This window comes from Natrix helvetica, assembly GCF_964273705.1.
Source record: "Natrix helvetica genome assembly, chromosome: 2".
NCBI classification, from domain to species: domain Eukaryota; kingdom Metazoa; phylum Chordata; class Lepidosauria; order Squamata; family Natricidae; genus Natrix; species Natrix helvetica.
In genome coordinates this window covers 60,458,741-60,476,748 of record NC_138552.1, presented here as the reverse complement: position 1 = coordinate 60,476,748, position 18,008 = coordinate 60,458,741, and the positions used below count along the sequence as shown (strand labels likewise).

The 18,008-nt window shown below is 42.8% G+C and overlaps 1 protein-coding gene across 1 annotated transcript in view; it reads right to left on the bottom strand.

Moving 5' to 3' along the window:
- ADAMTS19 (ADAM metallopeptidase with thrombospondin type 1 motif 19) overlaps positions 1-18,008 on the bottom strand; it is a 104,007-nt gene that overhangs the window by 6,511 nt on the left and 79,488 nt on the right. The window contains exons 17-21 of the mRNA XM_081941155.1: positions 16,564-16,721; positions 14,688-14,841; positions 13,586-13,721; positions 11,696-11,900; positions 9,740-9,892 (exon numbers count right to left, since the gene is read on the bottom strand). Of these exons, the coding sequence (XP_081797281.1) occupies positions 9,740-9,892; positions 11,696-11,900; positions 13,586-13,721; positions 14,688-14,841; positions 16,564-16,721 (806 nt within the window). The remainder of the gene's footprint in view (positions 1-9,739; positions 9,893-11,695; positions 11,901-13,585; positions 13,722-14,687; positions 14,842-16,563; positions 16,722-18,008) is intronic.

Sequence of the window (18,008 nt, the reverse complement as noted above, 5' to 3'; positions counted from 1 at the left end):
AGGTGCGCCCCAGTACGGGCATACTGGAACCTGCCCAGAGCACCGGGTATTGTTCCAGTACGGTGCTCCGGAGGGCCCACCTGCCCGCGCTCTTTACCTGTCCTTTAAAGCCTTCAGCGCTTCTGCGCACATGCATGGCACATACAGAGGCTGTGCAACACTCTGAGCAGCTGGAGCATCACAAGGCGTCGCTGGAAGGTAAGAGGGATGTCTGCATGCGCTGTGCGCGCTCATGTGGAGGACGCCAGGCCCCGTTGCAACCGATACGGTTGCAACAGGATCCAGAACCCACCATTGCTACACAGTACAATCATATGCACTATACCATATGATCCAGATATAAAAACCATCAATTACACAAACAGATTAAATTCAATTCTTTTATTAAGAACTGTAGAACTGCTGTCAGCCACTCTAGTCCATATAATGTAGTGGCAATCTGCAGGTTTATTGCACGTACAGAATCCTCTGTGTGGCTTTTCATCAATTTCCTATTCACCGATAAATATCAAACTTTTTAAGTTGGTGTCAATTCAAGACGAGTTGCCAAGAATTTGGTATAACGAAGGACATTTTATATTTGTGCCTAAATATATCTTTCTTTAAAGTACATTTAAAGTAGCTATCATGGTGTGATTTCATTAAATTATTTCAAATTCAATTTGCCATCAGAATACTGTCACATGTAAAAACTACGTACCTCATAATGTGAATGACCGTTGGCTTACCTGAATGGTCTTTCTCTAGGCGCTGCGGGAGTGTCCAAGCACGGGTTAACTTCAGCTTGCTGCCCAAGGACTGAGTTCGAATTTCTTGTAGCTCCACCCCTTGATCTCCTCAGAGGCTCAGTTTTTAAAAAACGAAGGAATAGTCCAAAGGACCTGTCAATGGCGATAGTCCGGATGTTCAATGGAAGGTACCCCGCGGCCCTTACACAGGGTGGGGTTGGACACTCCTGCAGCGCCTAGAGAAAGACCATTCAGGTAAGCCAACGGTCATTCTCCTAGGCGCTGCTTGGAGTGTCCAAGCACGGGACATGCCAAAGCTATGTTGTCCCAGGGAGGGAAGAATTGTCCACAGCCGCGGGGCTCGCGACAACTCTCTGCAGAACTCTCCTCCCAAAGGCTGCCTCAGCCGAGGCGAAAACGTCCAGTCTGTAATTCGTGATGAAGGGCGACGGGCGGCCCGACAGATGTCTTCGATGGATGCTTGGGTGGCCCATGCAGCCGAGGTTGCGGCACTCCTCGTCGAATGGGCAGTGACATGAGGAGGAGCTGGTTTGCCTTGATGTTCGTAGGCCAGCTGGATACACGCCCTTATCCAGCGCCCTATGGTGGAAGAGGTAACCTTCCTGCCCATAGTAGCAGGTTGAAAAGACACAAAGAGTGCCTCCATCTTGCGAAAGGGAGCTGTCCTTTTCATGTAGATTCGCAGAGCGCGACGGACATCCAGCTTATGCCACCCGCGTTCCCTGGGATGACTGGGACGCGGACAAAAGTTTGGGAGGACAACCTCCTGTGAACGGTGGAAAACGCTGTTGACTTTAGGCACAAATGCTGGGTCCAGCCGAAGGACCACTCTGTCGGAATGGATGACACAGAGGTCGTCTCTGACTGAGAGGGCGGCCAGTTCAGAGATCCTACGTGCCGAGGTGATGGCAATAAGGAAGGCGGTCTTTAGAGTCAGGTGGCGCAGTCCAACTGTCCGGAGAGGTTCAAAGGGAGGTCCGGACAGAGAGCGCAACACCACAGACAAATCCCATGTTGGATACCTGTGGATGGTGGGAGGTGATAGATTGGTGGCGCCTTTGAGGAAACTACGCACCTGCGGGTGTTTGCTGAGAGGCAGGTGCGAGCCTGTGGATAAGATGGTGGCCAAGGCGGCCGTCTGGCATTTGAGGGTATTGGGCGCCAGGCCCTTGTCAAGCCCCTCCTGCAAAAAGTCCAGGACCTGAGGGACGGTGGCAGATGTAGCGATGACCTGATGTTGGAGGCACCAGCGAGAGAAGGACGACCAGGTGGCTTTGTAGACCCTGACCATCGAAGGGCGCCTGGATGCCTGGATGGTACGGATCACCTTTTCTGAATATGCGCTGAGCCTCAGGATGTCCCCTTCAAGTGCCATACGGCAAGTTGCAGCCACTGGGGCTCTGGATGTTGTACTGCCCCCTGGCTGAGGGATATCTGATCCTGAGGAATGCGCCAATGGTGTGACACAGAGAGGCTGATCAGGTCGGCAAACCAGGATCACCTCGGCCAGTGAGGAGCTACCAGCAGCACTTCTGCCCCCTCTGACAGAATTTTCCTGATGACATGAGGAATCAGAGGGAGAGGCGGGAAGGTGTACAACAGGCCCGGAGGCCAGTGAGACCGAAGAGCATCTGTGCCTTCCGCCCCGGGGCACTGGAACCTCGTGAAGTACCTGGGGAGCTGGGCATTGGTTGGAGACGCGAAGAGGTCGACTACTGGGAGGCCGAACCTCTGTGACAGCTGACGAAACAGTGCCGGGTGAAGGCGCCACTCTGCGTTCTGGATGGTGGTTCTGCTGAGCCAGTCTGCCATCACGTTGTCCTCTCCTGAGATATGGTCTGCTCGCAGGGATGTCAGGTGTCTCTCCGCCCACCTTCCCAGGGCCTCCGCCTCCGTCATCAGGGCAAAGGATCTTGTGCCGCCCTGATGATTGATGTACGCCTTCGTGGCGATGTTGTCGGTCAGGATCAGCACGTCTCTGTTCTTGACCAGCCGGCGGCCCGGAGCTCTAGCCAATTTATGTTGTGGGCGAGCTTCGCTGGTGACCACCTGCCCTGAATTACCTGCTGTTGAAGGTGGGCGCACCACCCGAAGAGACTGGCATCTGTAGTGATGACCAGGCGCTCCGGCTCCTTGAAGTAGCACCCCTTCAGGAGAGCGTCCGACTGCCACCATCGGAGGGAGCGAAGCACCTTGGGGGGTAGGCGCACCACCCGCCTGGAGTTGCTGGCCTTGCGTCTCTGGAGCGGTAGCAAGAACCATTGGAGGTCCCGTGTGTGGAGACGTGCCCACGGGACCACCGAGATGCAGGACACCAGTCTCCCCAGAAGTTGGGATAGGGAGACGACCGACGCCGACCCTGTGGAGCGGATCTTCCTCATGAGAGACCTGATGTTGTCCACTCTCTCCTGTATGAGGAAGACCTTGCAGGACTCGGAGTTGATGACTGTGCCGAGGTGCTGGATGCTGCAGGTCGGAGTCAGATGGCTTTTGGCGAGGTTGACGGAGAAGCCGTGTTGTCGTAGAACACGGATGGTTGTGTCCAGATCTCTCTGGGCCTGCCCCCCTGCACGACAAATGGATGAGAATGTCGTCCAGGTAGCATTCCAGTCTCACCGGGATGGATCGGAGATGTGCTGCGATGGCGGCCAGTAGTTTGGTGAAGGTGCGCGGGGCTGACGAGAGTCCGAAGGGGAGGGCTCTGTACTGGAAGTGCTGGTTGGCAAACTGGAATCTCAGGAACCTGCGATGTGCCGGGTGGATTGGGATGTGCAGGTACGCCTCCTTCAGATCTATGGAGGTCATGAGATCGTTCTGCCTGACGCAGCCCAGGATGGTCTGAAGGGACTGCATCATGAAGCGTTTGTACTCCAGATGCATATTGAGTCTCTTGAGATCCAGTATTGCCCTCACTCCCCCCGATGACTTGGGGACTAGGAACAGGATGGAATAAAAGCCTGTGCCTTCCTGACCTTCGGGCACCTTCTCTATGGCTGCTATCTCTAACAGGTGGTCTATCTCCGCCCTCATGACTTGGAGTTTGAAGGGGGATTTGGGAATGGGGCAGCGGACAAAGGTCCGCGGAGGGAAGGATAGGAAGTCTAGGGTCAACCCGTAACGGACCGTGTTCAGGATCCAGTTGGAGAGTTGGAGACGGCCGCCTATGGGAGGATCCCTGTAACCGTCATTTCTGTTTCCGAAAGGACCGATTGGAGTACCCCCCACGGAATGGTCTACGGTAGCCCTGCTGTTTATTCTTATCCCTGTAGGATGATTTATCCTGGGGACGATCTTGGGACTGGGCGTAAGGACGGCTGGTACCCCCTGAAGAGGTAGAGGGCTCTGAGCCACGAAAGGAATGTCTGCAAAATGGCTGGCCCTTGCGGTCCGGTTTCTTAGTCATGGCGGGCAAGATCTTGCGCTTGTCCTTGGACTCGATTAAAAATGAATCCAAGGCCTCTCCAAATAGCTTGCCTCCCTTAAAGGGCGTGGAAGCGAGCTTCCACTTCGCCTTTATGTCCGCCTGCCAGTGGCGGAGCCACAGCAGACGGCGTGAGGTTACGTTAGAGGCTAAGGCTCTGGAGGAGAATTTGGTAGCCGCAAGCGAGGCGTCGGCCGAATATTCCACGGCCGCTATTATCTTATTAACATCCTGCCTCGTCCTGGTGTCCCCCGCTGGGAGGCTGGCCAGCAATTTGCGGAGCCAGAATAGGGCCGCCCTGCCGAAATAAGAGGAGGAGGATGAGGCCCTCATGGCCCACGCAGTGGCCAGGTGGTTCTTGTGGGCAGCTGACTCCGCCCTTTTATCCTCCGCTTTAAGGCCTTCCAGTAGGTCAGCCGGGAGAGCCGAGGTAGAGGTGAGGGATACAATCGGGTCATCCGCCTGAGGGAGTTTTAATAGCTCTTCGAGGGGGCCTCCATGGTAAAGAGCTTTTTATCAGTTCCACTGGGATTGGCCATGGAACCTGGTTGAGCCCATTGTCGCTGGATGATGTCCAGGAATAGTTGGGGGGGCAGGAAGCAAATCAATGGGAGGGGGAACTTCTTTAAAGAGCCCCGCGCCCGGATCCTGAGGCCCTATGGTGTCCTTGCCACCTTGGTCAGAGGTGGGTTTATCTGCCGGGGGAAGCCCCATTTGGGGGCCCGCAGCACGGGCCTTGGTCAGAATGGCTCTAAACATGGAGGGGTTGAAGAGACCAGAGGTGGAAGGGGCCTCTGGGGTGGGGTTTTCGTCTTCTGAAAGGACCGGGGCCTCCTGCTCAACCTCCTCACAGTCAGATACCTCACTGATGCCAGTGGGTGTGGGAGAGACCTCTCTAGCCAGAGGGGCCTGGGTTCTCACAGATCTGCCCTTGCTGGGAATAGCAGACATAAGGGGCAACTTGGAGACCAACTGCTGCATGCCATCAGAAATACCCTGGGCGATGGCACGCTCCACCACCCCCTGCATGGCCTTGGACAAGTGTGGTTCCTGCATCTGGAGGAGGGTTGGGTCAGCCTGGGAGGGGGCCAGGGAACCCTCCCCATCCAGGGAATCTGCCTCATCCAGGGAATCCTCAACCAGGGAATGGCTGGGGGAACCAAGGGAGGCCCTAGAGGGATTGGGAGAAAACCCAAAATCTTCCTCAGCTGGCAAGGGAATGGATTCAGCTTGTTGGAGAGAGGGGCCAGGAATTATTGCCCCTTCCTCCCTGTGTGAGGGTGCAGAAGGCTGCTGCTGTTGAGCTGACTGGGCCCTTTGGAACTGCTTCTCAAGAGCCTTTTGGCGCCTTTCAGCAATTTTCTCTGCGGCCTTGGAGGTCTTCTGAACCTTGGGGCGCTTCCCCTTGGCTGGGCACCCCACCCCATCACCTTTGGCAGCAGGGTTGGGCCTGCTGCGTTTGCTGGTGGTAGGACCAGCCTGAGGATCCACTTGCTTCTCCATCAGATCTTGGGTGAAGGTCAGATGAGATGCCTTGCTGGTTTGCTGTGCTCGAGGCCTGTAGAAGCTGAGGCAAGTGGGGCTGGTCTATGGCGCCGGCTAGAAGGCCAGGTGCCTGCAGATCTGCGCTGAGAGGCAAGAGTGAATGGTCTGGAAAGACTCAAAAGAACCCTTGCAGCCGCTTAGGAGGTTTAGAGAGGAAGGGGAGCCTGTCAGGAGACCCAGAACAAGGCCCGGAGTTAAGGAATCCTCTCAGTGGCGATCTGCTGTGAGAGCAGGCTGCGCGGCAAAGGCAAAAGCCCGGGAGAAAATCGTGCCAATTTTGCAATTTAAAATGGCGGCCGCGCACGTTTTTCACGCCTGGAGCGACCCCGGGGGGAGAAATTGGAAGCCTAATGCCTCCCTGGGGCCCCTAACTGCCTACCTGACCCCACTCTGGTCGTTGGGAGATTCCAAACGACCCCCCCGAGGAGTGGCTGCGATCGTGGAAAACGAAGGCAAGCCACGCTGCAGGCAGCCTGCCTCGCGCGTCTCAGTCCTCAATTTAAAGCGACAGGAGGAAGAAAATAACAAACGCTAAGGAATTGTCTAACTATACTCAAAAAAACAAAAAGGAGCTACACTATGCTATCTAGAGGGTCCAGTTTGCTGCACAAGGACTGGAGGACCCCAAAAAGCGTCCTGTAGGGCGACTGAGTTTTTTAAAACTGAGCCTCTGAGGAGAGCAAGGGGCGGAGCTACAAGAAATTCGAACTCAGTCCTTGGGCAGCAAGCTGAAGTTAACCCGTGCTTGGATACTCCAAGCAGCGCCTAGGAGAACTGCTTTTAACTGCTCTTGATTAGCAAATAAAAATTATATAGACAAGGTTACCTTATCTGGGCTGGAAAATGGTTCCAGATAGGGTTACCCTATCTGGAAAAAGACCTAGTAAAGACATAAAAGTTTTTACTCTGCACCTCTGCATGCAGCATTAAATGCTTTAAAAACCTACCTAAGCAACAATCCAAGTAGAGCATTCTTGACAAAGATTACAAAAATGAATCTTCCATAAAGAAAGTGATGATAGAAAGCAATATAACCTATTTTAGTTTTCATCTACTACTAATCATTGCAGAGATAATATGAAATGTTTCAATGTGGAGCTTAACAATGTTACTTGAGTCTTTGCTCAATTTTCCAAAGACTATATTTTGAAATAAGTATAGAATGCTTAGATTAAAAGCTGAGGACAGTATGTAATGTCATAGCTTCTTCTAGCAGGTCTCAGGAAAAATTAAGGAAAAAACTCCCTGCCAAAGATGGCCTTGTAAACTCTCTTCTTCAGGTACAATAGTTTGCAATCACTGCTGAGCTTTTTTTTTTAAAAAAAGCTTCAACTGAGAGTGAAAATCTGTATCATTATTAACAATAGAGATTTGAAGAATTTGTTCTAAGAACCAATGATTGCTTTTGTTAAAAACTACAATTCACCTATTCCAAAACCCAGAGAACATAGGGAAAAAATAAATAAAATCTTATTGGAGAACACCAGAAATTTCCTGAACTCAACTAGATCAGGACCTTAAAAGTTATATTATTATTGAAATGTGTTAGACATAAACAAGAAAAGAACCTGCTTTATGCAGCAGAAGAGATTTTAAAAGCACATTTACCTTAGTTTGTTCAGGCTCCTAAAACTTACTAAGTAGGCTATTCAACTGTTATTATTCACTTGGGGAAGGATTTTATTTTTCTACATTACATGAATGCATAATACATATGAATTGTTAACAAACACTGTTTCCTTCTTCCAACAGGAAACGAACAATCCTCACTCTCACCTAGTCTATGACACATGCTGTTTCTGAATCATCATTTTCCCCAATTCTCTACAAGGTGCTTTTGATAAGTATTTAAATTTTCAAGTCTACAACTTGGAAATGTAACTAAAATGTTTTCATTTTTCAAAGTAAAAATGCTATTCTACATATAATTTAAGACTTATTTTGCAAAAGGAGAATAAATGCATCTGAGGCAATAATGAAAATCTATTTTTTATATGGAAGAAGCTGCTTTTATATTTGTTTCCCAACTGACATGTTCAGTATTTATTAATAAAATTTTCTGTAAGACTGAAAACAAGTCTACACTAATTACATACAATGATTTCCACTTAGATCATTATGCCAGAATATAATTATTACCATCAGTCTTTTGTCTTTTTGAAAAAAAAATTACCGAATACTTTGTAAAATGAAATACAAGCAATATTGGCTAGCCTTTAGAGAGCCTGGGATACAAACCAGGACTTGTAACCTATTATACAACCAGATGTACTTACATAGCTATAAACTATTACTAAATATAAAGGCTGTTCCAAAATGACCTTTGGATATTTGGAGCCTATTTGAAGGCTTTGAACCTAGAAACCATGTTTTAATATTCAGGGGTAGCAAGAGTAGCACTGAAATTCATTTTTTTAATCTTTTGCAATCGTGTCCAGAACAACTACATTTTTAAAAGATCTTAACAATAAAATCACTGTAGTTGTTCTCTTGTTGTGTTTTGCAAAGTACTGTGAAATACACTTGAGGTTGAGTTACAAGCTTGTGCCCGTATAAGTAATCCTAATTTAGTGATTTCCTCATTTAGCGATCATTTAACAGTGATGTAAAAGTTACTTTCACATCAATCCTTGCATTTACCACCTTCACAGTTTTGTAAAGCAGTGAAATAAGATCCTAAGCACAGACGAGGTTTCATTTAGCTGCAGATTTACTTACCAACCAAGTTGCTAGTCCCAATTGTGGTAGCTGAACAAGGACTATCTGTATCTTAAAGAATTACGATAACAATTAGATCTAGGGAAGAGCTATGCAATTGTCATTCTACTCAACTAAAGTCATAGGAACTGGTAAATTTCCTGTCAGCAGTGACAGAGAACAGGGAGTAGTGTTTGTAGTCTGATGCCATTAGAATTGCTTTATAGCAAGAGTATCAAACTCGATTTCATTGAGGGCTGCATGAGGGTTCTGTTTGACATCGGGGGGCCGGGGTGGGTGTGGCCAGGGTGTGCATGGCCAACTTGATGTCACTCGTGCCAGGGCACCCGTGGTGGCCTGAGTGCTCTGCCAGTGAAAACAGACTCCCGAGCTCCATTTTCGGCTGGGATGGTCTCCTGCAACCCTCTGCCAACAAAAACGGAGCTCAGGAGGGCGGCAAGCTTTCCTTTTACTTGCAGAAGCAGTGAGTGCTGGTCCTTCGCTGTTTCCAGGCCAATCTAAGCACCTCACAGGCCGGATCCGGCCTGCAGGCCTTGAGTTTGACACCCCTGCTTTATAAGTTCTCCATGACTCCACCACATATTTTAAGTATGTAAGACTCATATTGTTCTATCTCCTAAGAGTTGTTGTCCCCTGTCTGAACACACAAAGATTAATTTATTTCTTTAGTAATTTTTCTCTAAAGTTTGGCAACATAAAAAAATATTTCCTGTAATGTTTTGCCACACTGAATTTTTAAGCACACAAAATAATGTATTAATGGATAAGGAACCTATTTGGGTAGGTGATGATCATTTTATATCTTTTCTCTTAATTGTGATCCTGACCCAGTCAACTGAAATCACAGACACACCAGGAAATTTCGTGTCTTTACTAACAAGGTTTTCAAACAGAACTCTAATGGTAAAAGTAACGAACAAACAAACTGGCAACTAAGGAATTGAAAAACACAATGGAGATAACGTTGACATCAACCGCAATCAATAAAAAAATAAATCTATGCTAGGGCTATGCAAATCGTTTGGAAGATGTCCTTCACGTGTTGGGTTCCTGAAACAGCTGCACAAGGTTGGAAAAAAACACAGTTCATGTAACTATTTGAAAAAAAAAGCTAATTTAAGAGTTCTTCCATGTTTTCAAATATCTCTTCTGAAGGACGTACATAACTCTAGTATATAGAATATATCAGTTTTATACTTATGTTTTTTTCTCATTTTTCATTGTTCAGGGTTTCTCGTTCACTAAAAATACATTGCACAATATTTGGCAAAGTCTAGTCCTGACAATTTCATAAAATATATTGTACCTTCGACCAGTCTCCCATTCTCCAGACGTAACACTTGGAATAATCTTCACAATCTTCTGATTCTCTGGGTCTTGTGGACAAAACACATTTCTTCCGAGGGTTGGTGCACCTTACAGTCCGATGCCGTATGCCTTTCCCACATTTTACAGAGCACTGTAGTAAGATAGAAACATGATCCAGTGCTTACACCAGCATCTCCAACTTGTTGGAACTGCAGCTCCCATAACTTTCATATATATCACCCAAAACCAGCATTACACTGCTGATACACAGCCCTGATTTCTGTCTTGTTTTTAGCATTAAATTTCTGTAAGTGACCTAGACAATGGCTGGTTTCCGGCACTTAAAGCAAATAGATAAATATGTGAACGAGTGAGTATGTCATGGTTCTTAGCTGACCACTGTGTCCTTTGAAGTCTCTTGCAAAGATTGGGAGTTGTGAATATTCCCAACCCTCATTACAGTTATTCTAATCCTACATGAGCAGAATAGGTTGTGATGCAGAAGAGATTTAGGATAGCCATTCCCTAGTATTATCTTAGTGCCCGGGATGGTGAACCTATGGCACACGTGCCACAGGTGGACACGGAGCCATTTGTCAGGGCACGCGAGGCGTTGCCCTGCCAGCTGGCCAACGTGCATGTGTGCACTGGCAAGCTGAGTTCAGCCTTTTTAAAAGCCATTTTTCACCCTCCCCAGGCTCCAGAAGCTTTATAGGAACCTGGGAAGGGCAAAAACACCATCCCCTGCCCCCCCCCCGGAGGCCCTCTGGAGGCTTCAGGAGCTCCCCTGAAGCCTCCGGAGCGCAAAAAAAAAAAACAGCCCTACGGGCAAACCAGAAGTTTGGGAATGATAACTTCCAGTTTGCTCGGAGGGTCATTTTTTTGTCTTCCAGAGCCTTCAGGGAAGCCTCCTGGGGGCTCCTGAATGCTTCGGAGGGCTAAAATCAGCTCTACAAGCAACCCAGAAGTGATTTCCGGTTTGCTCGTAGAGTCTTTTTTGCCCTCCGGAGGCTTCAGGGAAGATGCTGAAGCCTCTGGAGCCTGGGGAGGGCGAAAAAAGCATGCCAAAAATGGGGGGTTGCGCCTGTCATGAATGCATGCATGCTGGGGAGGTTGTGCATTGCATTATGAGTGCAGCACACCCACGCATGACCTCCCTGCACTCCTCCCGCTTATGGCACGCGAGCCAAAAAAGGTTCACCATCACATTAGTGTATACCTGCTAGGGTTAGAGTAGTGTAGTTTTTAAACTTGAAAGATTAAACAAATAAGCAAGTAAAGAGCTGGAATTTGGCTGGATTGTTCTGTCATTCTTAGTTTGGGCCTGACATCGATTTGGAATAACATTTAACAAACCTTCTGGGATAAATAATCCGTAAATGTAGGTATGGAATGATCAATTGGCTGATGAAACCCAGCCTAGGCCTACTGGGGGAATGACTGATGTCTTTCAATGTCTGGATCTGATGCAACCCAAATAAGACAAAGTATCGATTAATTCAAAAGCCTTCTGTTTCCAGGATTGTACCATTCTTGATTCCTGATGGCATTGTGCCATCAAAATTGCAGGATCAAAATCTGGAGGAGCTTCCTGGACTCAGAGCTTTTGTTCAGAGGAGAGGTAGAATACATTATCAGGTGGGCTTTTGCCAGCTTTGGCTGGTATGCTAATTGTGACCTTACCTGAAATAAAATGTACTGAGTAGGGAATGCCCTTTTGAAGAATGGACAGCTGACACTGACAATGAATCTTTTTCATCACCACACATGGAGCTTTTTATATTTGACCTAACATTTAACGCATTTTGTTATACGTTCACTTGGTACATAATATGGTTTCATTCCAACAGAAATAAATGATTTATAAGTTCATGGCAGCTGTCTTATAATAAATTGGATGAATGACAGCTTAGAAGTACCATAAATAAATAAACAATCCATGCTTATACTGCACCTCTGACCAGACGCCAGCTTCCCACACTGTCATGCAGTCCTGGCCTTCACAGCGCTGTGTTGAAGTGGGCTTAGGCCCAAGACAGTCTCTCTCTCGGGCTCTGATCAGGGTTCCATTTCTCAGTTGCTGAGTACAGGCTACCTGCCTATTCTGCGTTCCTTTCCCACATGTCCTTGAACATGAAGTCCACTCAGTCATCATCCACCTAAAGAAAAGGGGAGAAAATAACGAATTGGCATTTTGCTAGATTTTTCAAGCCAAAATAATCTTCAAAATATTTTCTCGTTCTGCTTGAATTTAAAATCAAGCAGATTGTTTTAATTGAACTTGGTTATTCAATTTTTGTAAACACATGTTGAGCACCACTACATAACAGTCCTTTAACCAGTGAAATGTCTTCGTTTGATTGTTGGTGCTGAATGTTTTATACAACACTATTTCTGTCAAATGTAAGCCAAAATATAGTGATTTTTTTACGTTGTAGAAATGATTTATTTTCATTATTATAAAATTGCACTTTTAAGTCTAAAAAATCCCACACCAACCTATCTTAAGGGAAACATTAATGAAATATGTAAGTTTCAGTAGTTTAAACAATGATATATGTCATGAAAGGATGCATGTCTACATTTAAGTAATACTTTAAAATTGCAAATAATATCAGGAGAAAGTTTAAAATTTAGCTTTTTTTCTCCTTCTGAAATCTTTCCTTTGAAGCTAATATTTTCATTATTAGAAAATAATCTATTAGTGCCTATGGGGATATCTATGGATGGAAATGCCAACTTCAAAAGTGAGAATTTTTCAGGAAGATGGCTAGAAGTAGGGTTAAAATCTTCTACTTGAATATGATCCAGCTATCTTTGTTAAAAAAAAGTGAAATTAAAAAAAATGAAATAGAAATTTAAATTTAATATCTTATCCAGGTAGGTTCTATTTTTAAATTAAAATCTTATGTATACATGCAATAGGAAAGGGAAGCTAAGTAATGTTTGTTGCTTTTGCACAGTCTTTCTTAAAACTAGCAGTGTTTATATCAATGGAAAGAAGCAAATATGTTCTACAATGGAAGAAATGAAATTCTGGTATCAAATAAAAGTTATGGGAGAAAGAGGATAAAAAACCAAGACTATATTTAATCTTTTCCTTGCCTGTTCATGCACCTACTTTTATATGCTATTTGATTTGACATGTAGAATACAGGTTTCTATTTCTGTTATCTTAACTTAGAACCATTCCTAGCATTCTGTTTAATTATTTATTTGCTAACTTTTCCAAAATCTACAAAGCTATCCATTTTAAACATGCAAGCATTATTTCTAGTTTTGACCCTAATTTAGTATTATGTTAACTATCACTGTTGCCTTTTGTTCTCCTGATGCAAATCATTTTAATTATATTTCTTACAATCTACATTATTTTTTCTTTTGAAAAAACTACAGTGGAGAAGTTGAAAGCTGAAAGTAATTGCTTTAAAAATCTTAATGTATCTATTTTGTTAATTATTGCTATTATAAATATATACTTTAAGTGATTAACTGCATCCTTTTAGAAATCAGATCATTTTTGAAGTTCTAATAATAATAATAATAATAATAGATAATATTGATCAAAGGGAATAATACTTTTTGTTCCATAAAATTACAGAAAGAAGAGATTAATAGTCACAATCTGATCATTAAGGTTGGAAATTTACATGTCACAAGTAGCCCCTCCCCATTTTCACTTCCTAAGTATCACTTCCTTGCTTAATTCTTTAGATCAAGGCATCTATCATCCATTCAATGTCAAAGAGAATATCCCAAAACTATGAGCTACTTCCCAAGGGACAGCCTCTCATTCCATCTCAGTATCCATTGTATGAATCTTCATTTTGGGTCTCAACCTCACCTAGTATGGCATGGCTGCTCATTGCACTTTCGAATTTGTGGTTCAGGTTTTGTTAAATGTTTGCATTTCTTGTTATCCACAAAGCTAATATGCTTATTCATAATTTTTGTGCAGGATACTGTTGTCTTTCTTTCACCTGGTAAAAGGAAAACAAAGTTTGCAGATAGTTTTTATGTCAAAAGTTTTATCATTGAATAAAATCATTCAAAATTATTTAAATATTAATAAATAAGATAGCCATTTATACTAGAAAAAAACTAATGCTTTTTACTATCTTATTTTCACTTGGGGATAAATATCAAATTCCATCCTGAAATTGATGAAATAAATTACTGAGGATTTCATATTTTTAATATGTAACTTTTAAGATATTAAAACAAACAAACCTAGAAATGAAAAAAATCTAGTTTTCTAAACAGTTAGGAACAACAGCAAGTTTTATGTTAGTCAAAATTATAAAGCTAAATGAACACTTTAGCTAAATATTTGTCTGTGGAACAATGTAAAATAGTTTATTGAACAAATTGTTAAGGTTCATATTGTAGATATTGGAAACATTTAGAAAAATTCTAGAATAACACATTCAATGCGACAATGGAAATTTTAAAATGTTTTGACAGATCTCAAAATAGTAGTTTGCCAAAATGATTGATAGTAGTTACACTGTACTGAAAAAAGCAAAATAATTATGGCAAGACAACTTTACAGCATTGTGATCACACCAAAACAGAATCACTGTGATCAGCTGATATTACCTGGTAAGGAAGTGGGTGTTTTTTACTCATCAAACAGAGACATTTCATGTTCTACGTGAATAAACATTTATGAACATACTGTTAAAGGGCCAATTGGAAACCTTTTTCATCTTGCTGGAGATTTACCAGGACAAAACAAAACTGTTTCTATGTTAAAGATATTTGACTTTATGTTTTACCCCTCAAATATATAAATATTTGAACAATTCTGCTTTTTCACTGCAATTGGGCTGATTGCAAGTACCCATAATGACAAAATTAATATAGTAATATAGTAAAAGCAGCATCAAACGTTTAAGTATTACAGCAATACATATGTAGCTATACCAAAAATGTATAATCATTACCTCCTCCACATACAGCATTACAGTCTTCCCAACCTGAGTGTGTCCACATAAATAGAGGTTCTGATACTTTTGTGCTCTGATTCTCAATAACTGGATCTAAAGGAATAGTATATTCATAATGTAGCCCATAATTCTGATCTTGAAAAAGCAGGACCTGTAACATATACGTAATTAATATATGTATGTCTAGATATGGCAAAAAAGCAGCAGATATGATAAAAAAGGAACATCAGTTTACAGAAAATCATAAAGAAATTCCATAAAATAAATGCCCAGCATTCAAAGTTAAAATTATCTCATATAGAACAGCTAAGCAAATACATTTTCAGTTACCTTATTTTTCAGAGTAAAAGACGTACCCCACCCCCCAAAAAGAGCAAGGAAATAAATGTTGGTGCATCTTATCACTGAATACGGAAGGAAGGAAGGAAGGAAGGAAGGAAGGAAGGAAGGAAGGAAGGAAGGAAGGAAGGAAGGAAGGAAGGATCTGTCAGCATACCCTAAGAATTCTGCCAACACAATTGAAACATTGTGTTGGCTAGAAATTCTGGTACACATACTGTAATCCTTGACTTACAACCATTCATTTAATGAACGTTTGAAGTTAGAATGATACTGAAAAAAGTGACTTATCATTTTTCAAACAACTGTTGCAGCATCCCTGTGGTAACATGATCAAAATTTAAATGCTTAGCAACTAACTTGTATTTATGATAATTGCAATGACCTCAGGTCATGTGATCACCTTTTGCGATCTTCTCACAAGCAAAGTCAATGGGGAATCCAGATTCACTTAACAATTATTTTACTAATTTAATAACTGTAGTGATTCATTTAACTATGGTAGGTATAGTCATAAAATGGGCCAAAACTCACTTAACCACTGTATTGCTTAGCAGTGGAACTTTTGGGCTCAATTGTGGTTATAAATCAAGGATAACCTGCAATTGTAGGTCTATAATTAGTCTACTCATCAAAGCCAAACTTTATTTTTGTCTCCATCATCTTATTCATGATTATTCAATGTATTTCATGTATATACACATACGTACAAATACAAAACTCTCTCAGTGTGTTGATTTGCATTTACTTACAGAAGCTTATTTGCATAGATTGGTTCTTTCCACTGAACTGAATTAAGAATTTGAAGTTCTACACTTTCACATATCCATGCTCTGAGCACAACTAGGACTTTCCCATACAATCTGAATCGGGATGTCAAATTTGCATCGTCATGATGTTGTCACATGATGTATTGGGACTTTTTCCCCCTATGCTAAACCGGGCAGGATGGGGTCAGCATATGATGCATCCACCCCATGGACCCCTAGTCTGAATAGTAATCAGAATTAGTACTTCTAGGGTTTGAACACATTTGAGATTATGAAGAAATTAAAGATCCATTATTTTAATAATTTTAAGTATAGTTTAATTTATTATTAGCATATTGTTCAGATTATGTATACATCTCCTTTTCTCCTAGATTTTTTAGCACACATTGTTGTAGTCAAGGAAATACTTTTCATAGAGAAGATGCATATCATGATGTCAAATCCTATCTGGCATCATGATATGCCTCTTCAAGAATGTAGGTCTTTTGAAGAATGTAAGTCTTCTGATACTAATATGAATTATTAATGGGATCCTATTATGTTGCAAATTCTCATTAGGAAATAGCTAGCCACTTTCTTGATGTGAACCAATAATGTGTTAGACTAAATGAGTCTGTTGTCTGATCTGGCATAACTAGTTTTGTGTTCTTATGTTATTCTAAGTTGGTTACCATACTGCTTACAAAACAATACATATATTTAGACACAAACATTTCACCTCATAGCTTAGAATACATTTAAATAAATTGTCTATGCTACTATACCAATAAATGTAAAGGTGATGTAGTTGGACCTTTGGCAGAAATTTTTTCCCACAGACCTCTCCTAACATAATGGACAGTGGTACCAGCAATGTTGAATGTTCCAGAATGTTCTATCTTCCAATCACTATTAATAGATTGTTTGCTGGCATCTCGGAGTGCTGAGGATACATTAGAAAACAGTGCAAAAGAAAGTGGTTCACGTTTTTCTAATTTATTTTGCTAAAAGAGCCAATGGATCAAAAATGTAAAACAATTTACGTTTTATAAGCATAATAATAAAATTCCAGTAAGAAAGCAGCTGTACAGACATTATGCATGCTTCAGAAGAGTCTCAACTGTCAATACACATTTCAATATATGAAAAGCCTATAAAATTAGTTCATCAGTATAATATGGGTTCTACAAATTATTAATTAAAATTATTTACTTTAAAACACAGTGACAGAATATATATGTAACATTATGTAACATTATTATGGTACTTTAAATATGATATATCATTGTTCTTATGACTTAAAAACACTATTGATGGAAATAATAGAACTGGTATAAGTAAATTGCTTCAAAACTTTCTAGAAGTAGAAATCCCATAATCTTACTATTGACCATGCTGATTTAGACTTTTGGGATATGAAATTCAAAATATTTGCTTTCTATTTGTTAACTTGAACTTCCTTCCTTTCCTCCTCTCTCCCTCGCACAAACAAACATATTGATGAATGGCTTGTGGGATCCAAGTGCTTATATAAAACTAAGAATTTATTTTGACTGTAACCTATTGATTACAATTTCTGCAAATACATAATTTAAGGCAAACTCTTGACTTAAACTTCCTATAGAGTTTTTCGGGACTGAGTGCTGAAACGGGAGTGTGCACGTGGGGGGGCCGCAGCAGAAACTGGAAGAGCAGCTCCCCAGCCTGCGCATGTGTGCACCGAGAAGCTGAGCTTCTAGTTTCTGGTGCACATATACGCGCAAGCCACCTGGTCTTCCAGTTTCTGGCATGCATGTGTGTGTGAAGACTAGCTGGCCTGTATGCATACGCAGACCGGGAACCAGAAGCTCAGTTTCCCGGCACATTCATGCACACCAGGGAGCTGCTCTTCTGGTTTCCGGTGCTCCCGCACACGCAAAGAGCAGGTGGTTGGAACCCGGAAGAGCAACAGGCAATGGCTGCATGCCCGGAGAGATGGCTCTGCGTGCCACTTGCAGCACACGTGCCATAGGTTTGCCATCATGGTGCTATACCATCATTCTATTTCTAGTCATTATCTTAACCTGACTTCTGCTTGTTTAAGCCTATCCACAATATGTACTCAATACACAGTACACAATGTTGCCTTCCTAATTTATAGCTGTTATCTCAAATAGCACCGTATGCAGCAACTATCAAAAACAAATGAAAAGTAAAATAAGACCTGCTGCACCAGAGAAGACAAAGGAAT